The following is a 25,437-nucleotide window of genomic DNA, read 5'->3' as shown; positions in this document are numbered from 1 at the left end:
TTATAAATCAACGCTTAGACAGAACGTATCGTAGCACTGCAGTCACATGATTTTTATTTTTTTAGCCACTTTCGGATTTGGTCATAAAATACAAACATCAAGAAACATACACAAACACTCTCACTATACTGGAAAGTGTATCAAAGCTCTTAAAAGCACAAAAGCCTACCAGCTACTTACATTTAGGTGAGTAATGGTGATTTATCTTTGTCATTATAGCAAAAGTAATTAATTAATATGTTTGCTAACAATACTTGCTGCTAGGCTAAATATTCCAGTTGTACAATTACATATCTAGCTGCTGCACTGCTACGTTTTGAAGCTGTACTGGATGTAGTGAAATAATCAGTGAGAAGGAGTTGATTATCAAATATATTTTCAAATTAATCTTCATAATGAAGCATACTCTGAAAATATAAGGATATGAGCTCAAAGATATGCCAACAGCCCATTCACTCTTTTCCCGTTTTTGCACACCAGAACACTTTCTTCTACAGCTGATAAGTAAATTGCAATCTTTGGAAGACAAATGTTCTTTGTTTAGAGGTTTTCAGCCTGTTTTGTTACATGTCACCAATACACAATCAGATAGAAGCATGTTTGAGTGCAGAAAAAAGAAAAGAAGAATGAAAAGGGGGTGTTGAAGTCTATCAGGACTCTCCATCTGTCAGCTAAGCACTCGGTTCTCCTTTAGGCTGTCAGAGTCCTGTAAGACCAGACCTCTCTCACCTGACAGCGTAGTGGACAGGTCAGAGATAACCCACATGCTGGCACAGACACACTTGAGACACATACACCAAGGAATGTGGACTAAGGAAAACTTTAGTAGCAGGTTGGCAGTCCCAGTAGTTCTTGCTCAATGGTTATGGCTTGTGATACAGTGAGACAATACCAGGTTAGTGTGTGGTTTAGTTTGCACTAATTACCAATTCTTTGCTTGGCCACGTAAATGTTAGCATTGGTCCTGCCTTCTTTTGTATGGTTTCTTATGCAAATACCACTTACTCTATAGCTCTTGTCTGTGTGAACCATACGGTTTGTAACCTAGTGAACCAGTGTTAATGTATTCATATTGAGACTTCAAAGGACATTTGTACAGTGCTCTGGATAAGGGCGTCTGCCAAATGAGATAAATATAAATGTAAATTAGTGCAGTGTCATGTGTAGTAAGGTTTTTTGTATGTTTTTTTAAATCTCACTTTGACTCTAAAGCTCCTTGCTGGTTTAAGATGATGGCTTCTCTTTGTTGCTTTTTCTGTTGTCAAAAAGAAGGATCAAAAGGTTTCTCTCAGCACAGACATCATGCAGATCTCAAACTTTCTATGTGCTACACCTGGGAAATGGTCTGATTAACACTGAACCTCTCAGACACTGAACTCATGTTTACAATTAAACTGTGCTATGTGAATTCGTGACCTGAGACTTTAGAGACTGCACTTGTAAATATTCTGTACATACAAGTAACAGGCTTGTTAGAGAATAGTCGTGACTACATTGGAAAAAGCATAACCTAATGGCTCAGATGTTTTCTAACATTGTAAATAAATTGACTGAATTCATAGATAAACACTAACATCAATGCTAACATCAATGTCAATATATTATGTAAATATATGTTTATAATTTATTTTATATTTAATTCCTCCTTCATTCCCAGGACTCATAGGTTCTGGATTCATCATGATCTGCCACAGTGTTTCTGAATATATATAAATAAAAGAACTTTGTGGGGAAATTCTCATCAGATCAGTGCAGTTTTTAATCTTGCACTATGTGTTACTATCTTTAGCTGTATAAAGATTTGCATCCAAACAGACAAATTTGTTTAAACCCTTTGCTTCAAGTTTAAATGCTATGTTGTATTGTTTCATGTATTCTATCTTAAGAGTTTAGTTTGAGTATAAGACATAGGGCAGTTTCAAAAGGGAAAAATTGTCTGGTCTAATTTGGACAAAAATGTACTACCTAACAAAATCAGGTTCTGTTTTTTAACTAAATACTGGATTTCCATATGGTGATGCCTGGTGGTGGCAGCATCATGCTATGAGAGTCAAGTGGCAATAATGGTCAGAATTAAAGCAAGGACACTTTGAGCCAAATAAAATAAAGTATGAAAAAGTGAAGGGGTCTGAAAACTTTCTGAACATGCTATATATTGTATACAAAAAGTTTTTTTTGGCAGGGTGGATTTTATTTTTTTATTTTATTTCTCTCAAATACAAGAAATGTCTGTCCACCTTTGTGCCTGAGTGTTTGGTAACAGTCTGTATAAACACACAGAATCTACGCTCTCAGTAAACAGTGTATTATCTCAATGGGGAACATAGAGATGCTCTTTACTGTGTCAGCCATAAATGATCCTATACAGAAATAAACAAACACACAAATAATAATTCCTTTTTCTGCTGCTGCTTATCGTAAGGTTTATTTTGGTAGCCACTCACCTCATGTTGCACTTTTCCTCGTTCTCATTTCTTTTTTTTTCTGTCTCTCTTTCTAATGTAATGGTGATGAGAGACTTAATGTAATAATACACTCAATAAATATAATAATAATTGAGTGAGTGGTAGGAAATGGGCTTCCCTGATCGCTGCCTCTCCTTTCCGTCCATGAATAACAGACCACACTTGCGTAAATATACCCGTTTTATCTAGTTTTTAGTATTGAAATTGCTTTAAAGAAAATGATTTTAAAATGTGGCCTCATTTATAAAGAAAAATTAAAACAAGCAGGACAGTTGTTTCCTAATATTTCCTACAAATTATTTTGAAAACATTTCAGGGAAAGAGTTTATATGTTTCTGGTGGTCCAGTGGCTCAATCCAGCCCTGTCTCTGAGGGTTTAACTCTCAGTACTGGCCTCAATTCCAAATAAATTGGGAGGGTTGTGTCAGGAAGGGCATCCAGTGTCAATCCTATGCCAAAATGAAATATGCCAATGGGATGATCTGCTGTGGCGTCCCTGAACAGGAAGCAGCCAGCACTCAACACTAATAAAGATTTATGTCAATAATATTATTCAATTCAATTCAACTCAAATTTATTTGTATAGTAATTTTAACAATGGACATTGCCTCAAAGCAGCTTTACAGAACATAAGAAACATAATACAAAAGTTTAATATTATACAAATATTAATATAATACAAAAGTTCAAGATTAATATTAGACTTATATTTAAACGTGTTTGTATTTATCCCCAATGAGCAAGCCTAAGGTGACTGAGGCGACTGTGGCAAGAAAAAAATTCCTTAGATAGAAGAGGAAGAAACCTCTGAGCGGAACCAGACTCAAAAGAGAACCCATTCTCGTTTGGGTGACACTGAAGGGTGTGATTATAAATATACAGTCCGTCTATTGTGTATTGATGAGGAGGTTGTTGTCCTCAAAACCCCATGTAGTTGGCATCTTCTCTTAGAATATCTAGATGCCTCAGGATCTTCACATGGTTGGCCTGATCTCAATGAAGACCCGAAATCTTCATGATACTTTATGTTGGTATATTAAATTACACAAAGCTGGTTGTAACCTGTAGACTTTATTCTTTCCACTAGTTAGTATCATGCAAATGTGTAATGTATTGCAGTCCTCATGCTGTCAGTATGTACTGTAGATGATTTCCATAGTAGTTAAGGTATTGACCTGCCAATCAGATTTAAATCCCAAGTCCACCAATCTACCACTGCTGGATCCTTGAGCAATGCCCTTAACTCTCCATTGCTCAGTTGTATAAAATAAGATAAAATGAGATGAAATAAGGGATCTGGATGAGGGTGTCTGCCAATTGTCATAAATATAAAAACATGTTAAAGCAGCATGATTGTAACATTGTGTGAGTAAATTGTAAAACCGTTCAGAAAACACTGTACAGGGAAAATGTAATAAAACTGTCAAACATTTATTTCTATCTGAGAGTAGCTTGGACAATGTACATTACAGTAGATCACTGTCTGTCCATTAAACAAATTCAAATGTGTTTACACAGGACAGTCACCCATTTAAGTATGCATTATAATCAATTGATGGTGAAGTCCTTATAAATTTGCTTTTGTCTTTTTTCATTTTTTTCACGTTTTCAGTCTAATTCTGTGAGTTTTAAAAAACATACCTTCATGAGTCCTGTATTGACTGTGACCTATTGTTTGAGGATGAACAATCCTGTTTTCTCTCACGATGCTGCCAGCTTTTCACTGCTCTTAACAGTCTGTGGCTTCATGAAGCAAGATACTGTACACCTCTAACAGGTGTTGCAATTGTACTGCAGGTTGCACCCATGTTTCACATCTTCATGTAAACAGAAGCAGCAAAGTCTGAGAGACAAAGTTAGTTGAGAGATAAGTTTACACGACAGCACACATTTCACCAACAAGGAAAAATATAAGAAAAAATACCTTTAAATTTGAGGTACAAAATGATTTTTAGTAATGTCTCAAGTAGGATTGTGTTGGTGGTGGTGTGTGTGTGTGTGTGTGAGAGAGAGAGAGAGAGAGAGAGAGAGAGAGAGAGAGAGAGAGAGAGAGAGAGAGAGAAGCTTAAAAATAATTATGTTGACAAGACGCAGCAGTTCAAGTCTAGGATTAAGGTGCTTTGTTAATTACAGTGTTTATTAATTCTCACATTTCTAAACTTGAATCTAAGGGTATTTTCAAGAGCAATGTAATGACAAAGTACCATCTCTATATACACAGGAACAATGTCAAACCTTAACAGTAAACACTATGGAGCAGGGAAGCTGACAACAGTATTTGAATATGAATACTTCATATATTTGAGTTATCGTCATGTCATATTACATTTTCAGTGGTTAATTTAGTATGCATACATTTTTTTGCTATTTGCTTTGTCTTACTTGGAAACTTGGAATCGGGGATTCTCAGGGAAAGGTAGGTCAGAGTGAATAAATTCAACATTTAGACAATGCTCAAGTCCATGAAGAGACTTAGAGAAGTGTTAAGTGGTACTTTAATTGCTTGTAAAGTTTAGGCTCTGCTGAAATAGCTACATTCCTGTTAAGCAGCTAAATTTAACTGTTAATATTAATAAAGTAATCACTGGCAAGCTGCCTTTAGTGTACTCATTAAAATGATATATACAGTATTGAGCATGAAGTGTTTAACATCACAGTTTGAGAAGAAAAAAAATTTCTTTGCATCCACTGGCTAATTAAACCTTTGGTCTAATTTACATAAAATATGTATTTTTTTAATCCAAATTGTTGATATTTTTTTAACCAGTAGTTTTTAAAAATGTAAAAAAAAAATTAATTAATGTAAATTACACAGCAAATTGGGGATTGTATTTTCTGTAATGTATATATCATTTTAATATACAAAACTCATATTCAGAAACATTTTTGCAGCCTGCATCCACAAACCCACTAGAGACCTCTGTATGTATCTCTACCCCTTATATGTATTTTTCTCAGATAGGTGTGGTTTTATTGATTTGTGTGAAAGTTTCATCAGATGAAAATATACTGCTGCTATGAAAAATGCACAACAAACTACGCTTGGGGGTCATGCCTTATTACACCATAGACTAGAAATGAATCTGACACATAGCATATTGAGTGCTAGAAACCACAATTATCTACCTTCAGTCCAGTTCACTTAATCAATTGACATCTGGCCATGAGGTCCCTCTGGTCTTGAGCCTTTCTCCCAATTAATTTTAAGCAGATAGAAAAAAAAAACTGCAGAGTTGATATGGGACTATGAAACTTTGTCAACTCTAAGACACAGTCAAGAAGTCAACTCCTCCCTTATTATGGATGAACAAGTGGTTTTATGAAATGTAAATCATGGCCAAACAGAAGTTCAGTTTCAGTAGGCATGGGTGGACACTTGTAGCACTAACATCAATTTCTATCCAGCCTGGGTTGATTTATTCTGCATTGGTCAGTTGAACCTATCCCATTTCCTTTATCTTTATCTCTTTACAGTTCTAAAACACTATAGAAATACTTGGTCTTCTTAACATTGTCAGACTGTGCCCTTAAAACCATTTTGTTTTCAACATTTTCAACACTTGAATTATACAAAGCCTTCATTAAACATGTTAAACGCTACTAAAATCTGTGAGGTTTTAAAAAAAAACAAGCACAACCTATGATTACGTGCTAAATTCTGAAATGACTAATTATATGCTGTTATGTTGTTGCTGTCAAGTTAAAAATAACCTCGGTTCTGTCCCATTGGTTATTTTGCTAACTAAATTAAACTTTGCAATTTGTTCAGAGCCAGTGGTTCTGCTGGTTTAACATCCATACATGAAAATTTCTAGTTTCAACTGTTTCTTGGTGTGAGTTTGTTTTCACAGCAACACATACCCACACACCTCTGTTACTAAAATGTGCTGGAACTCCATGAGATTTGGTCCAGCAAAGCATTCTTGGCAGATCAGGTCCATTAACATTCATTACCTCTCAGGAGAGAGGGAGAGAGAGAGAGAGAGAAAACAGGGGCTACTTGAGCTGATGATAATAAAGCAGGTCTGTGTATCTGAAAAGCATAACAGCACAAAGATCATCATTATTTTGCAGGTGCAGTGATAATCATCATCATGTAGAGATTTGGGGAAATGAGCCAGGGAAGAAGCTGAACATGATAATAGTGTATCTTGTTTACTGTCTAATGCCCCACCCCTCACCACACCCACATGCATATTATATGCAGCACCTTCAAAACAGTATATTTTGAATGTTCTGTACGAGATGTTCTGTCACGCTCAACTCTATATTAACTAACCTCTACCTCGGTGCTAAGATTGATATGTAATAACCTTAGGTTTATACTTCTATAGAGTATTGCCTACATCATTTTTCACTTGCAAGTAATGGTAATGTGGAAAGCCTAAAAAATTTACTACTTAACAAACATCATATTTTGTAACAAGAGGAGAAGTTTCATGAACCAGATAAGTGCTCAACAGTCAGTGGTTTTAAAGTAGTGTAGTGGTAGTTAGCTTGGTTAAAATATGTCTGTTCAGAATGCTTCATACACAGCTTTAGAGTGAAAGATTGCACCATACTGTTGAGATTCAAAGTTTTGAAGCTTCTGCATGAACCTCTTGTCTATGAGACTGGCCATATTTACTGTCAGACATTCAGATCAGAGCAGAGCAGAGCAGAGCTGACCGTGGTGCTGAACTCTTCCTCAGCCTCCTTTTTCTCTTCTCTATTCTCATCCACTAAACATCATCTGCCCACCTATTGATTCATTCACATTAGCGCTGGTGAAACATCAGCAAATTCCATTTCTCCTCTTCTACTTACACTGCAGATTCATTCAGTCCATGTCCTGCAGTTCTCAGTAGTGCTCTCTGTCTTTCACACAATCACTCATCCTCTCACTACTTTGGTGGTAAATGTAACTCAGTGAAGTGCACTGAGTGAAAACTCACAGTGAAAACAGCAGCTTTTAGTGAACTAGTCAAGAACATGAAATGTTCATTTTCCCTTCAGTCTGACTTTCTCCAATCTCTAACCCTGTTTGTAATGAATTACATTTTAATAGATAATTTTTATTACTTAATCCAAGTCTGTGATTTTTTTTTTGACACATTTTTCTCTTAAAGGCCTCAGAACACATCAACATAATGTGACATTGAACAGCGGTCAATTTAATACCACTGTGCTGAAGACACTGCTGATGACAAAATTATGGCTATGTCATTTAATTATGTTGGCTTTGTAGAAGCCAACATTCTGATGTCCGTTATAAGCTTATTATTATTCACATTTCAGCACAAGTGCTTCTACGACAATTCGAAAAGCCACCAATATGACAATGTACTTTGGCTGTGGCAATAGTGAAGTGTAAACACACACTTTAGAGAATATTTTCATGTTTGTGACCCCGTTTTATGCACAAAATTGGCATAATGGAATCATCACAATTGAGCAGAATGGAATCATCACGCTTTATCATACATTCAGAGACAGCGAACACATTATCAGGTGGGTATAGAATATGAGCAAGAACCCATTTTATCATCTCATACATTGTGATAGATACCCTAGATCATCTGTTCTTTATAAAACTTTTAAAGATTTATAGAGATTTATATTTTAAGATTTTAAACATATAAAAAGTTGAGTTGAAGGTGAAGGTTTCATTACCAAGCTATTATAAGAACTGGTGTGTGTGCGTGCGTGTGTGTCTGTGTGTGTCTGTGTGTGTGTGTGTGTGTGTGTGTGTGTGTGTGTGTGTGTGTGTGTGTGTGTGTGTGTGTGTGTGTGTGTGTGTGTGTGTGTGTGTGAGTGTGTGTGTGATGGAAAGTGACTGAGTCAGTTTATTGTGGGTTTGTACCTTATTCAGACATGAATCACGCATCCTTTTGTTTGGCTGGTCTGAGAGACACTACAGGAACAACAGCATCTCCCACAAAGAGCTACACAAGTGGAGCAAGGACACAGAATGAATAGAATGTGTGCGAGTCATACACACACCCACAATGACCTCTTCCCGGCACTCAACCCCTCGCTGTACAGAGGGGGAGAGAATTGCCCTGTCTATAATCATTGGCTCTGAGCTATAGTTCACTGACACAGACATATGTCTATATTTGACGGAAAGCTGTTCACTATAATGCTATTTCCTCTAGACAAAACAGACTCTTGTTTCTGGCTATTCCACATGTGAGGAAATCTTCTATTTTAAATAAAAATGGAAATCTTACACAAAAAAGGACAGAAATTATAGTTTAGTGATTGATGTCCAAATGACAAAAACTCTCATGTTAGTTATAATGTTTAGTTTTAGTGTCAAGAGCAGGCAACAAGAGAGAAGAACACACCAGGTTTAAAGCAGTAAAGATGCTTTGGTCCAGAGAATAGATGAGTTTTGTGTGAAGTTGCAAGACGTCGATTGCAAATAGAACTCATTCTTTGGTCAAGCTAGCTTTGTGAAAAGAAACCACTTAGTGGAGAAGTGATGAGCTCGCTCTTTTTTCTCTTCCTCACTGTGTATGTCTTTCTTTCTCTCACCACTGCTCTCATTTTTTCTTTTTCTTTTTCTTGGTCTTGCTGTGTGTCACAGCAAAGGTTAATCATAATGCCTGTGGAGAAAGTATGAAAGAAAAATAAAAGGAGCGAGGTGGGGTGTAAAGATTGCGAGTGAAAGAAGGACACAAAGTGTCTGACATAGTTTTATGTGTGACCAAGCTTATTTTGTATGTGATCTCAATTCCAGGAACTTAAAGAAAACAGTTCAAATGTGCACTTATGCTTTTAATGCTGGTGCATCTTTAAGACTCTAAGGCCATCAGCGAATAAACATAACTTCTTTCATTGCTCATAAATATACTGTATCTCCCTCATTAGATTTATGTTACTTTGGGTTCCATACACCATGATTCTACTTCTCAGCAAATCTCTATTTCATAAATGTGTCCGAAGTGATTCATATGCTTTAATCTTCCTGAGGAAATGAGTCACGTCTGTTCATGTTTGTGTGTGTCTGATTTTTTTGTGTGATGCTGATGAATAAGCTTGCATTTTTGTTACGTCGTAAGGATCTGGCAGGGTAGATAAAGATTATACTTCTTTCTGTGTCTTTCTCCCAAACTCTGATCTCTTACCAGCACTGATATTCTGTATGCATGTGCGTTTTGCTCAGTTATTTCATTAGTTTTCTACTTCTTTTATTTAATTTCTTTTATTATGCATTTCCTCTACTAAATGGATATAATGATGAACAGGAACAGGGTATGTTCTTGTTAAGAAAGCCACTCATCCAGTCACTGCATAGATCCCTAATATATATAAAAGGAAAATGAATTGTATTATTCATTAAAGTAAAAAAATACTTGTAAGAGATAATACACCTTTAAGGAAATGATTTATATTATAAAAGAGAGCAACACTGGTGCGTCTTTCTCTTTTGTTTCTGCTGCATTGTTGTGTTTCTCTGTTTGAAATCATATTATGTACAATGTTTTTCAGAGACAGGACAAACAAAAGCACAATTAACCGTCTTAAATAAAGTTACTTTCATTATTTTTCAGTTCTCAAGAAAGATGATTTCAAACAATGCATATTAATGTGTTTCTGTAATTCAAGTCTCATAACTAAACACATTACTTCATTTATACAATTATCCAATCAACCACATGGCAGCTTCACAGTTCTTAAAATCATGCAGGTAGAGGTTAAGTGCTTCAGGTAATGTCTGCATCAATCATCTGAATGGGAAAAATGTCATTTAACTGTAGCATGTTTGTTGCCATGATGCCAGATGGGCTGGATTTAGTGTTTCAGAACCAGCTGATCTCCTCAGATGTTCATCAACATTCGCTAGATTTTAAATAGAAATAACAGGTTTAAGGGCCTTGCACAGGGGCCCAGATGTGGTATCTTGATAGACCTTGGATTTGATCTCATATCCTTTCATCCAGTGGTCAAACACAAGGCAATGTTCGACTCTCCATGTTTTTGCCTCCTAATGATATTTCCTCATCCAGATGCATGACTTTATACGTAGCCCTGCTTCCACATGATTGACTCATTGGATAATTGCATTAATGAGTCAAGGTTTTATAATAAATAACCAAATTAATTGCATTTTTTTTAAAATCCTGTTTATTAAGCTTTTTTCTGATAATGAATGGTATTTAAAAAAACAAAAACATTCGAAAACCTGACTTGCCATTAAACATGTGACAAGATTTTGTGACACACTACATAAAATTGCAAACACTGGTTGGCTAGTCATCTGAAATCCAAAAATTTCACATGAGTAAACTACTATATGTGTAGTGTGTGGATTTTTTGTGTGTGTCTATATGTGCATGCATCTGTTTAACTGTGTGAGTTAGGACACTGATCCTCGGGGAGACAATCTGTAGAAACAAGCTGCACATGAATTAATGCCAGAATTCTCTCTCTCTCTCTCTCTCTCTCTCTCTCTCTCTCTCTCTCTCTCTCTCTCTCTCTCTCTCTCCCCTCAGGTATGGTGATATGGTTCCTAAGACAATTGCAGGGAAGATATTTGGCTCGATCTGCTCTCTCAGTGGTGTGCTGGTGATCGCGCTGCCTGTCCCTGTTATTGTCTCTAACTTCAGTCGAATTTACCACCAGAACCAAAGAGCAGACAAGCGACGGGCGCAGAAGATGCAGGTCAGTGTTGCTCTCCCTCTCCACTGGCTAGCGTCCAGTTGCTACCAGGCTTCCTGGCATCCAGACAGCCATGGCAGCTCTATAAGGTGCTTCTTGTGATTGGGCAGCAGGTGTGAGAGATCTGGCCTTGGTTGGGTCAAAGCCAGGTGTAGCTAAAAGCTTTACGCCATGAATAACTATAAAAAATCTATCTCAAACATTTATATAGGAATATTTATAAATGTGTTTTACCAAATATAAAGCGAATGTATTCATTTAATTTGAGAACAATAGATTTCTTCTTTAACACTTAATATGATGGTCAGCTCACTAACAAAACGTTTAAGCTAGAATGTTCAGTCAGTGAGAATAAACCACACCTAAAAACATATACATAATAAATCTTTATGTTACTTGTTATATATTTATCAGATCTTTACTTGTTTGGCATTAAACCCCTTTTAATACACAAATGAAGAGATTATTAAGAAATTAGTAGAAACCAAAAATGAGTGTCTGGATAAGCTGTACAGCACAATATCTGGACAATATCACCTGGACATTTTAAGCCAGACATAACCTTTTGGTTCAGACAGAGAGAACATTTCATCAATTTATAAAGAATATAGTAGGCGGTGGAGACGGTGATAGAGTCATGAATTTGAGGTTACTTTGCAGTAGATGAGGCAATTATGCATAAGAAAGTTCCTGGTAAGTTGAAACTTTTCACACAACTGCGTGTCATTTACAACACAGATTAAATGTTCACAATGTGTTGAAATTTGTTTTCAATTATATTATTAATGCCATACAAGGGTATGTTTATATGTAAGTGTTCACAAGGTAAATGAAAAATATATATATATTTTTAAAATTGTCTGAATATTAAAATATATGATGGAAGTTGAAAATGTTCTGTGAATATTTATTATTGAAGCAGTTGTCATAAATCTTAGAAAGTTTCACATTCTTTTGAGATACCACCTGGGATGTGCCCTGAGTTTCAGAAACGATAGTATTAGTTTGTCTTTAAATGATAGAAACAGGTCATATTCATTTGTTAACACCGCAACATGAAGTGGCTTATTAAAGATAGATAGATAATTAAATAATCCATAATAATCCATTGACACACTATTACATATTTAAAGGTCATTACTATTTTGTCATTAAACCATCTCGAAAAACAGTCGAAAAACAGTTCAATATCTTGACATGACAGAATTGTCGAATAATTCTATCTCAACGGGTCAGTTTAACTCGAAACCGTTTGAATACAATTTGGTTCAAGCAGTAATAAAACCTCTGATCTGAGAGCTTCCTCTCCAACTCATTTCAGTTTTTTAAGATCTCATTAGATAGTGGAGACGTGACAGAGTTGGGGTCATTATACTAACAGTGACAGAGACTTTTTAGTAGGCATTAGGCAACAGCCGGTCACTCAAACATCCGTTAATGAGGTTAAGGACGGATATTTGATTAGTAACGCCCATCATCCCCAAACCCACTGGACAATCAGCACTGTCCTGAACAATGAGGACCTTTTAACTAGCTAATCAGTATCTGTCTCTGTGTTCTGCATCTCTGGCTCTCATGAGTCAGGAACCCTGATACACCAAGGCCAAAGGTTACTGCAAATCTCACATTGTCATGTTGAGTGAAACCTCCATTGTGGTTGCTATGGAGACTGTAACTGGGGTTAATACCAATTACAACAAGTCTGCACTAAAGGTGTAAAAACCTTTTACTTCAGTAAAAACCTCATGATGTTTGAAATGGTTCATAATTATCATACATGTACACAATTCTTTTCCAAAACATACAATGTGGTTCAAACGACTTTTTGTGGTTAAGAGGGAATGATCTTATATCTTACATCTGAAGAACCTTATCTTTCATAGAAAACATGGCAGAGAACATCTTTATGTGTGTGTTGTCTTATGTGTGTAGGCATGTGTGGGTTTGTGTATGCTGTACTGAGCCTTGGTTGTTGGTGTGACAGATGTTTGGCTTTATCCAGATGAAGATGGCTAATAACACAGTGTGTTCCCTTGTCTCTGGAGTGTGATGAATAAGAGTATTAGCTCTGTCATTGCCTTGCGAGTCTCTCCACATGCTGCTCCACAATGACACACACCAGACCACCAGCCGTCATGTTAAGCAAACACTCCGTGGGGGAACTCGTTCAGTGACAGTGAGGAGGCCCACAGCAAAATCCATCCTTCCATCCAACCATCCTTCTCTCCCTCTATTCTCCTCTCTCAAGTGTTTATTATTGCTTAATTAAGTGTGATCTAATTGCCTGTAAAATCACCACGGGCCTGTCTCCCTCATTTCCCATTCTCACGTGCAGTCTAATGATTGAGTCAGTTTTACTCTAGATTAGTTTGATGATAGACAGCACAGCATGACAAATGAAGAAAGTGCTGAAAGGTTGAGCAGAACACAGGATGAAGAGTTGCACACATAACCTCCAAAGACACAACAGTAGATAATAGATACAGTAGAATAATGAGTCTGAGAATATATTAAGAGTCGAAAATGTGTTAAGAATTTATTAAGGCTGAGTGTGTTAATAAGTGTTCTTCATAGAGCTAAAAAAAAATAGGTATCGTTTCATTTTGTTGTTGTTTTTGTTAGTGTAGTGTGAGTTTTTGTGATTAACACAAAATGGAGGGCTGCAATAAAATAATCGGCTTAAAAGTCCCAAAGAGAAAATGTCCTTTTTCACTTGCATGAGCAATGACTGAAGTTTATGCAAGGTGCATCAAATTTTATAAATTTGACAATGTTTTGCAATCTCTTTAGAAATTGAGACCTATTTTTAAAAAACGTTGATAAAACAATGCCATTGCTTTGCTTTGCTTTTTAATGTTATAAACACAAACCAACAAATAAAATACCTTCCATTTAGTCATATTTGTTTCCATGCACTGTTCCCACAGTGATAAACTAATCTATTAGTATAGACATTGCCCAGTAATTATTTTCTATTACTTTGTCTGTCTTGTACAGCATTGGTGTATGGAATCATTCTAGATGTGCCTCACAATGTTTTAACACTAAAATCACAAACCCTAAAGGATCCGTTTTTATCCATCCCTCATAATGCATCACTGCAGGAGTTGTTTATTGTCATCCCTGCACGACATGTAATCAGCTGTACATCAGAGATACTAAGAGAAGACTGGCTGATCTTTTTTTTTTTTTCAAAATGCCTTCGTACCATTAAAATGAAGGATTTCTCCTTTCCAGTGGCAGAGGCACTTCAGCAGTGATGTATATGACAGTAATGACATCTCTGTTTGCCTTGCTAGTTGTTGTTATGGGAGCAATGAAGTGGTGGAAAATAGCTCATTTTCAATCCTGGAACATTTGATCCCTAAGAAATGAAGGTCATGTTTTGTCTGGGAAATGAAGGTCATTGTCTACGACAACAGCAACAACGACCATTTTGAATATCATTGGTCTTTTTTCAAAATATCAATGCTTTCACTTCCTATAGCATCAGAGGCTCTGTGTGATTGTTGTTGGGTTTTTCAAACCTGATGTGAATATTCTAGCTTCTCATCCCCAGCTCTCTTTACTGCTACTGTACATGATGCCTCCCACAGGCTATTGTTATAAAAGCCCAAAACTGCAATAGGCTATTCCTCTAACAGGAGTGTGAATGTTTGCTTGGCTGTTGACTACAGTACCACAGAGCACTGAGGGCTAAAGTAAACTTCTTGCTCTGTGTCATGCATGCTAATGAGGCTGCTCTAAGGCTCTATTACTCTATATTAGTATGCGTCTCTGCATTGCGCATTGCTTATTTGTTATGCTATATTAACCAATGACGGATGCTGCATTAGTGCTTAACGATGTGTTAATGTTCCCACAGCAGCACAGATGCTTCATTAGCTGACCTGAGATCAGTTTGTAATGTGCATCAGGAGATTCTGCAGACGAAAAGTTTTGAACAGTGTTTTGAAATATCTTATGAGGTGTCTTTGTTTGTATACACTGCAATCTTTTTTTAAAATATACCTTCAAGCGTTCTTGGAGAGTTTCCAGAAAGCTTCCAAAAAGGGTTCTAACGAATGTTTTCTGATAGTGAGTCTTTATTATAGCTATATATATATACGTATATATATATATATATATATATATATATATATATATATATATATATATATATATATATATATATACGTATATATGTATATATATATATATACATATATGTATATATGTATATATATATATATATACATATATACATATATGTGTATATGTATATGTATATATATATATAGTATATAGGTGTGTGTGTGTGTATATATATATATATATATATATATATATATATATATATATATATATATATATATATATATATATATATATATAGAAGGGTTCTTCAGCTATAGATAAAGACTATATATATATATATAGTCTTTATCTATAGCTGAAGAACCCTTCTAGTGTTTTTTCTAAATAAAATGGAAAAGGATTGGGATTCATTATTATTTTAGTGTAGTATATATTTTGTGGTTTATAACCTAACATGTAATTGTAAATTCCCAAATCGGTTCAGCCTTAACTTATAACAGTGAAAGCCTTTTTCCCAGCCCTTTGAGTTAACCTTCAGTCCAGGAACATCTGTGCTTACTGTTGATGAGGGAGATGGGCGGAATGAGCCGGAGAGGCACAGCGCACAATTTCTACAAATAGCTTTCCCAGATGTAGCTGACTGGCTGGGCACTGATGTGCTGCCTTGTTTGTTCCTGCTGTCACTTTCAGCAGACGACCTTGTATCGTCTCACGTGCCTGTTCAACCATACTGCAGAATACACTGCAACGAATACTGTACATTGTAGTGCTCCATATGACCACTGTGACAAAAAAAAACAAGACATTTTTTGTTATGACCCCAAGGTTATAACATAAAATATCATTTAAGTTACGACACAGAGGTGGGCATAGTGGAGATTCAGGGTCAGCAATGGGTGGCTTACCAAGCTGACAGGAGAAAGACCAGCTAGTTGTACAACACCAACCACAAACAAAACAACAAAAAAAATTTTTAATTTTATGGACTTTGACAAACATGTGGTTTGGAAAACAGCAGTGCTAAAGGGTAGAATCCAATCAGTACCAAACGAACTTCCTTAATTGCCAGGTTTATTTTATAGACACTGGTCTACAAACAAAAAGCTAAACAAAAAAGTAACTACGCTACTCCTCCCTCATAAACCAAAGTACAGGGAATGTACTTACCTAAGCCCTTCCTATCTAGCCTGGTAGATATCTTTCTATGTGTCATAAAATGTAAGAGCATGCTATTGCTTACCTACCCAAGCCCCTTCAACAGCACAAGACAGTACAAACACGGTTGTGGTGGAACTCTCACAGAAAACACACTCTTTTAAAATTCCGATCTTCTTCCGGACACTCTTCCAGAGCAGGGTCCCTGCGATGTGGCTCCTCCCCTTACATTTACATTTACTTTTACAGCATTTGGCAGACGCCTTTATCCAGAGCGACGTACATAAGTGCTTAAATCTCTAGCATTGAATACATTAATCCTGGCTCACTGGGTTACATACTTAAGATACCATGAGTTTAAAACATTTGTTCAAAGTTACAATGAAAAAATGTCAAAGGTTGTGTTTTTTTGTTTGTTTGTTTTTTTGTTTGTTTTTTTAAATGCAAAACATAGGGAAAGAAGTGCTAGTTGAAGTGTTTCCTGAATAAGTAGGTCTTCAACCACCGCTTGAAAATAGCCAGTGACTCAGCTGTCCAGACCTCTATGGGAAGTTCATTACACCACCTTGGTGCCAGAACAGAGAAGAGTCTTGTAGTATACTTGCCTCTTACCCTGAGAGATGGTGGAACCAGTCGAGCAATGCTGGTAGATTGGAGGGTACAGGGTGCAGTGCGAGGAGCGATGAGGGCTTTTAGGTAAGAGGGAGCTGGTCCATTTTTGGCTTTGTAGGCCAGCATTAGTGTTTTGAATCTGATGCCAGTGGAGGGATCGCAGCAGCGGGATGGTATGCGAGAACTTTGGCAGGTTGAAAACAAGCCAGGCAGCTGCATTTTGGATCATTTACAGAGGACGGATTGAGTTCATAGGTAGACCTGCCAGCAGTGCGTTGCAGTAATCCAGTCTAGAAATGACAAGAGACTGAACAAGTACCTGAGCAGCCTGTGTGGACAAAAATGGCTGAATCCTTCTAATGTTGTAGTGAAGAAACCGACATGAGCGAGTCACAGTAGCAACATGAGAGGAAAAGGACAGTTGATCGTCCATGGTTACCCCAAGGTTTAACTGATGAGCAGTCATCCATGATGAAATTTCTGCCAGACATTCTGAGATCCGATCAGAAGCTGTGGTATCTGAGGGTGGGAAAGAGAAGATAAGTTGTGTATCATCAGCATAGCAGTGGTAAGAGAACCCATGTGAGGAAATAACTTCATCAAGAGAGTGAGTATACAGGGAGCTAAGAAGAGGACCAAGTTCTGAGCCCTGTGGGACGCCAGTGGAGAGTCTGCGTGGAGCAGATGTCACTCCCCTCCATGTTACCTGATATGAGCATCCTTCCAGGTAGGAAGCTAACCATTCCCAAGCTGATCCGCAAATCCCAAGACTCCTGAGGGTGGATAAGAGAGTCTTGTGGTTGACCGTATCAAACACTGCTGAAAGGTCAAGGAGGATAAGGACAGATGACAGTTTGGCTGATCTAGCAGCATGTAGTTTCTCAGAGACAGATCTGAGGAGAACTTGGCAAGGAGTGTTCGGTAAGAATCAAGATCTGCATCAAGTTGTGCAGCCTGGACTGGGCAAACAACAGACTATGTCACACTCCCCCAACCAAGCTGTAGTAACAGGGTCATGGCACCAGTAACAATACAATACATGCCGTGACACATAACATTGTGATTGTGTCATTGTAACATTGTGAACATCTCTCAGAAACACAGTGATATACTCCAGTAGTCCAACATGTTCCAACCTAGGGTAGCATTTAGGTGTAGGCATAGTCAATGATAGCAGTGTGTGTGTGTTTGTGTGTGTGTGTGTGTGTGTGTGTGTGTGTGTGTGTGTGTGTGTGTGTGTGTGTGTGTGTGTGTGTGTGTGTGTGTGTGTGTGTGTGTGTGTGTGTGTGTGTGTGTGTGTGTGTGTGTGTGTGTGTGTGTGTGTGTGTGTGTGTGTGTGTGTTATGTTGGCATAATGTACGTGGGTGTTTTGGCTCTTCCATTAGATGGTCTTGCACCCAATTTGAAATACATTTGACATTAGAATATTACCTACTTATATGTTCTACTTCAGTCTTATGTTAATTACTATAGTTACTGTAAAGATGTGTGCTTCCCAAAAACAGCAAACAAAAACAACAAAATGATTAAACTGCATTGCACTGTGATTATTGCCTCCAGGCTCAAAGGAAAACTGTTGCAATTGGGTTGTTATAATTTCACCTGAATACCGTAGCTCTGCACAAAATAACTGCTGCTGTGATCAAAAAATTCTGCCCTGTACTCATCCCAAGACTCTGCTCACAACTTACAAACTCTGTATCCTTCATAACATATAACTCAATGCAGTGCCTCCAGAATTTCATGATTTTGTGATCACATAAATTCACAAAATCTAGCAGTTCTCAAAAGAACTGCTGAATCAGGCCAAGGCATGTCAATGTCATTATAGTGTACTAAGTTGTCTTCAATTTACATGCGTCAGACATGAGTACAGCTGTCGTAGTAACTAGGGGTCTTATGCTTGCAATTTTACCATCAAGCCCTGTGTTCTCTCTCTCTCTCTCTCTCTCTCTCTCTCTCTCTCTCTCTCTCTCTCTCTCTCTCTCTCTTTCTCTCTCTCTCTCTCTCTCTTCTCTCTCTCTCTCTCTCTCTCTCTCTCTCTCTCTCTCTCTCTCTCTCTCTCTCTCTCTCTCTCTGTTATTAATATCTTATTCTAGATCCAGGTTTCTGCAATTCTTCATCAGCTATTTAACAATGTATACTGTTAGTGCTCTGCAAATAAAATAACACAGATCTGAATTAATATCTTGTTATGTAGTTATCTAATATTTATCCTAAAACAATTAGCTTGACAACGTATTTACATAAAACCAAAAAAATCAGCATTATTTTTTTCTTGCACATGTTCAGGGTTGCACCATTAATGTATGGATCTATGGGGCTGTTTCATTGGAGAGCACAGCGACAGAATTTACATCACAGTTATGTCAAAAAAAGCATTCTTATGTAAAAACTTGGCATTGGCTGTCATGGAATAAAAAGAAATCATCTATAAATCTTAAAATACTGTACCAATCTCAACCAAGGTTTTGTATGGGTTTTGATTTTGAGCCAATATGCATTTCCTAATGCACACATAAAAAAACATATTGTACATTAGCCAATCCACTCTGATCCTGATCAGGATAAAGCACTTACTGAAGCTGAGTAAATGAATAAACCTGATATATGGACTGTGGTTTGGAGGCTGCAGTAAAAATATATACAGTACTAGTATGCCTACTTTAGGAAACATTGATGACATTTGTCATCAGTGTCATCAGACAATTTCCATTCAGTCTCAGTTTTGAGGAAGGATTCTTTCATATTGAGAAATAGAAATACTATGGTATTATTCACCATACTAATTTAACAAAAATCATCACTGCTAAGTGTTTTGACTACATACTGAAAGTTAAATAGTATGGCTCTGTAAAGAATTAGCATTAGTCTACTAAACCTGGAATTGAGAAAAGTCTGTGATTGTGATTCGATGATATAGAAAGATTGTGATTCGATATAGAAAGAGGTTTTGTCTTTTTTTGTAAATTACAAAGTAGCTCCAGCACTCATTGTAGTTTGGGAGGACATATGATACTGCGTATATCTCACTGTCTAATTCTCTGTATTTCATCTTAAATCTGAAGTGACATAGAGCACTAAAGAGAATTGACAGCTGGTTGATAAGCAAAATCTATGAAGTGGTCTTCACTCTAATGAAGCATACATCAAAGGGGAGAGAGGCCACTTTAAATTCCACCCACTAGTTCGAGCTCTGAGTAGCACATGTAGATAATAAGCACAGCTTCTCCAGTGCTGTTGTGTAACTGCTGTACATCTCTGCTGCACAGGAAACAGTTCAGGGTTCCAGGAAGAGTTTTAGCCAGCCTACTGACAGTACTTTGATGACACTTCAGTTCCTGTTTGCTTGCAGACAGCCCTACCATTATAGTATTCCTATCTGACCTCAAATTTTAACGATCTTGCAGCTCCCCCCTCTATAAAGTAGCTCAAACTAGATGACTTAGTGGGAAAGACAGAAAAAGAAGATCCAGAAAAAATACACTGAAAGCCTGAGAGAGTTCTTCACTCCTCTAAACTATTCCATCCTTATGTGAAAGTGAGGGAAAGAAAAAGTCGGAGATGGAGCTGATCCGGAGAACTGCTCCTGTCAAATCATCTCCCCAGTGTTGTGTATCACTGATGAGATTGAAAGACAGGTCCGTGCCATAGATTAGCCCCTCATTGCCCCTCTTTCCTACTCATCCATCTTTGTCCAACACTAACACTGAGCAGTTCACACCTTCCATAACAATTCAGCTGCCATCTGGGGTTTGTGCATCCACACAACATTCACTGAAATAGCAAGAAAATAAGAGGAGAGGAAACCGGCGCACTCACAATATTGACTGGCAGGACAAAAACTAGTCTTGTATTTTATATAGCTCTTTTTGCTCACAGGGGGCAGTGTATGCACTTAGGCTTTCAATACAAATTTAACAAACACAAAATAAATCTAAAAAGAGTCATATACTGTATATTCATTTGTCATACAGTGCTAAATAAATTGCAGAAATGTGAAAATTGTCATTAAGAGTTCAAAAAGGGAATTTTATGGAGTGCAAGAACAATCTTTACATAGTGATTCCTGTGTAAAAGACTGCAGTTTTTAAAAAAAAAATGCAAAAATGTTTGGAATCTTTACTTCATTAATATGTAACACCTCATTTAAAGGTAATCTCCTAATCTACTGCTAATTCCAAATTCAATCATCTTAATGAGATCTTAATTAAACCACAGAGCTGGAAAACTAATATTTTTAAATAAATAAGTACTTAGTATGGTTTCCTTATTGATACATGCGTTCTTGACTAATTTAGTTCAAATAATGATATTAATGCAGTAAATTCACAATTTATTATTATTAATTATAGAAGAAAAAATGCGAAAGTCTTTACACTGTACTGGACCTAGACTTTCAGAAGGCCAACATGGCCGACAGCGGATAACACTCACAAGTGATTTTTTATTATCTTATTTGGCAAACTGTTAAACACAAACGTAGATTTAACTAGAGTACAGTTTGACTTTTTTAATGCAGTCTTGTTCTTGGTTAATGGTTATCATGTGGTGTTATGGTTCAGGGGAGCTGTGTTGATGATTTGCAATGCTCTCATCGGCACTGTAACCTCACTCCTGTCTTCTCAACTATTGGGAAATGGGAGTTCACATCATAAAATAAACGTTTGCTTCCAGCACTATAATTCCTTCCATCCTTCAGTGTCAGTTTTGATAATATTTTTTGCTTCACTGCCTTCATAACAATCAAAACCAGTGCTAGACTGAATTAAAATTTTTATTATACACAGCTTTGAATATTTTTTTTTGTATTTTACGTTTTTCCATTAAGCTGCTGCTAGGTTCAAAGTTCCCACTGCTGTGTAATGTACCATAGAAAAGCTTGTATAAGCATCTCTGAATGAAACCCGCTGTGAAAATGAGCTTGTACGGTTGTTCCTCATGTCCAACGTAACACATCCGATCACCGAGCACGCAGAAGCAATATGACTCTGGTCTGCTGCTGAACGACTTCACGCTGGCTCGTGATGGTCTCAGGATTACTTTGATCAATTGCTACATCACTGCAGTTTCTCTCCTTTTCATTTCCTTTTCTTTTTTTTTCTTTTCAGTATAAAGTTTTTTTTTGTTATTAGAAACACAAACAGGCTATGAAGAATTAAATCAGTATGTTCACAAAAGAGAACACTCCCACAAGTGTGTGTGTGTGTGTGTGTGTGTGTGTGTGTGTGTGTGTGTGTGTGTGTGTGTGTGTGTGTGTGTGTGTGTGTGTGTGTGTGTGCGTGCGTGCGTGTGTGTGTGTGTCGTTTGTGTGTGAGCGTGTGTGTGTGTGTGTGTGTGTGTGTGTGTGACTCACCTGACCCCTGACAGAGAATCGTTTCTCACCTCTAGCGATGGAGGTAATGTGTGGAGATGGGGAAACCTCACACTGATGACACTATGTGACACCTTCATCTAATCAAGGCAGAAGAAAAGACAGGCTAAGCTGCTTCTGTCGTTGGGTTTTGACACAAGGATGGTGTTTAACTGTGTATCATATCTGACAGTCATCAGCGTAATGAATGTCAGATACGATATTCTAACTTCATCAGATATGTTTTATTCCGCTTCTATGCCTAAGTCAATTTGGTTTGCTTATATATTGAAGGATGGTAAGGAGGTATAGATGAATACTTGAGGTGTTAAGGGATTTGTAAAGTTTTAAGGCAAATAAACTTGGGGCCTTTGCGGATTATCCTGCATCCAGTGGGAGTATTGCTGGTTTTATTCTTGATCTAATGCATGCAATATCTTATTTTAAGTAGTCTGTGATTGTGAGTAGCTTGCTCAGGATGGATTAGTGCTAAAATAATAGTTCCATTCTGGTCGCTTTTGATTTCTGTTGTAATTTTAAATCAATGCTCCTTATACATAGCCATGTTGGAATTAACAAAAAAAGCAGTGGTATTATCTGTGTCTGTATATTTTCAGTGCCCTAAGTCTTTTTGTGTATGTGGGTATGACCTGAACCGGGATGTTTTTATCTTTTATAGAGAAAGGGACTGCAATTTAATCCGGTCTGTATAGTTTTTATTTCTACTTGTACTTTTGTGCTTATACTAATCACTCGTTTCTAAGGAGCTTAATTGGTTCTATTTGCCAAATTTATGCACAACCAATAAATCAGTAACCTATTTTATATCACTGCAACTCTGACCAGGCAATTACTAAGGATGAGTGAATGAAAGCTGTAAACACATTCAAATGAATGAACATGGCCTTTGTCTTTATATCTGAGCATTCACCCAAATTAGCCGTTATAACGCAGCCGTACATACCGCCAGCTGTCATGTGAAAAATAAAGTGGACCTGCATCTGTATTTCTAGCTCTTTAAAACTCTATTTGTCTATTTGTTTATAAATAAATTCTATATGGAAAATGTGTTATTGTTTTAATTATTGAACACATAATTGAAATAAAATAACGTTTACTTTCGTCTGAAAAGTGTATCAGTCTTTGAAGGAATAGGAGGTAGCACTACTGAATCTGTATGATCGATTCGTAACACCTTGTTTCATTTTGTCCTGGCAATTAAAAGGTCTCTTCCATTTGTTTGGATCCAAAAAGAGGACCGAGTAATAATGTAAGAAAAAAACAATAAAAAAAAAAATCCTGGATGTCACACTTGAAGTGCCACTTTATGGCCGGAATTTCTTGATCATTGTCTTCAGAAGGTATAACCAGTGTTAATGTTAAACTTACTAATTTAAAAAACACATGAGGGAATTGAGGGAAGTGAGATAATAACTTTTGAGGTGTCCTTATATCAGAAACAGAACAGACTTGGCTCCACATTGACATGTTCTTTGACTCACCTCCACTCTTCTGATACCAGGACACCTATTGGGTGTTATTGAATTTATACAGTATGTGTGCAATCTTACATATTCATATTATACCAGTGTATGTGTGTGTGTGTGTGTGTGTGTGTGTGTGTGTGTGTGTGTGTGTGTGTGTGTGTGTGTGTGTGTGTGTGTGTGTGTTGTTGGGTGTGAATGTCATACTACATGGCACTAGATTAAGCTTTGAAGATTTACTACCTGTGCAGACTAGCTGTCTGAACAAGTAACACACTCATGCTTACTAAAAGGACCTATGTTGCAAGTTTGACAGGAACACAAATCAGAGGTGGTTTGATTTACAATTCTATTAAGGCTTTCAATATTGAGATAAAGATTATGTATGTATAAACAGTTCCAGGGAGCAGGCTGTTTATACTCTCTCGTATCTACTTGTTCACTTCATTCATTCCAGTCACTAAGGAATAATGTTTGCGTACTGTACTATACTATCATTTATCATATGTTTAATGAGTTTTGCAAAACTTAAAAAGAAACTTTCACTGGCTAACTTTTATGCTTACCAAGCCATTATCTCGTCTTTTTACACTCTCTCACCAATTCTGGATATATGATATATACACTGTGACAGTTCCAAGGCTATCATATGATGGAGTAATCATATATTTAATCCAGATTTTAGCAGTTCATGTGAAATTTTAGAACATAAAAAGTGTCGCCCAGGAACCAGTATGAGTGAAGAGTCCTGATGCCTGACTTCTTTTTTTTCTACAGAAAGCGCGATTGGCCAGAATGCGAATCTCAAAGGCGGAAAGCTCGAACGCCTTCCTGCACAGCAAACGCAATGGCATGCTCACCCAAGCCCTGGAGCTAACAGTAAGAAACATACACGTACACACAACATCGTTCTGTGATCCTATCTATGAAATACTTCCTGACCCAACACAGCTACAGTAGACAAAATTTGATTGGATGGACAGATAGATACATGATTGCATAAATAATGACTCTTAAATGTAAAAGGACTGTGGATGAAAGCTGGAGGAGAACAAACTAGGAGCAACCTCTTCTGTCATGTTTTTGTGTGTGTGTGTGTGTGTGTGTGTGTGTGTGTGTGTGTGTGTGTGTGTGTGTGTGTGTGTGTGTGTGTGTGTGTGTGTGTGTGTAGATTGTAAACCTGTCAGCATGTAAAACATGAAAAGAGGAGAAAGAACTATACACACAGCATAGAAATGGACATCATACGTATTGTACACACAGCTTTCAGCAGGTTCTCAGAAATGAACACAGAGAGAGAGAGAGAGAGAGAGAGAGAGAGAGAGAGAGAGAGAGAGAGAGAGAGAGAGAGAGTAAAGCTTGTGCTGGACACCTTATTAAAAGTGAAGGTTTTCTCCTTGCTTCTGATTCTGAAAACAAGGTGCCCCAGGCAATATTCCTTATTTCCTTTACATGAGATGTGCATGTGGAGCTAGGGAGCAGAGTGCCATTAAAACAAAACATGCCCTGTTTTTATTTTTAAGCTTCTCTCTCTCTCTCTCTCTCTCTCTCTCTCTCTCTCTCTCTCTCTCTCTCTCTCTCTCTCTCTCTCTCTCTCTCTCTCTCTCTGTCTCTCTGTTCACTGCATTAGTCTTTTCTGTGCTGT

At 37.1% G+C, this 25,437-nt stretch overlaps 1 protein-coding gene across 2 annotated transcripts in view; it reads left to right on the top strand.

Moving 5' to 3' along the window:
* kcnd3 (potassium voltage-gated channel, Shal-related subfamily, member 3) overlaps positions 1–25,437 on the top strand; it is a 136,518-nt gene that overhangs the window by 101,076 nt on the left and 10,005 nt on the right. For both annotated transcript variants that reach the window (XM_027166579.2, XM_027166576.2), the window contains exons 3-4: positions 10,946–11,114; positions 24,570–24,671. In XM_027166579.2, the coding sequence (XP_027022380.1) occupies positions 10,946–11,114; positions 24,570–24,671 (271 nt within the window). The remainder of the gene's footprint in view (positions 1–10,945; positions 11,115–24,569; positions 24,672–25,437) is intronic.

The sequence above is a fragment of the Tachysurus fulvidraco genome, chromosome 14 (assembly GCF_022655615.1).
Source record: "Tachysurus fulvidraco isolate hzauxx_2018 chromosome 14, HZAU_PFXX_2.0, whole genome shotgun sequence".
NCBI lineage: Eukaryota > Metazoa > Chordata > Actinopteri > Siluriformes > Bagridae > Tachysurus > Tachysurus fulvidraco.
The sequence above is the reverse complement of the archived record's forward strand: the minus strand, read 5'-3'. Positions and strand labels throughout refer to the sequence as shown.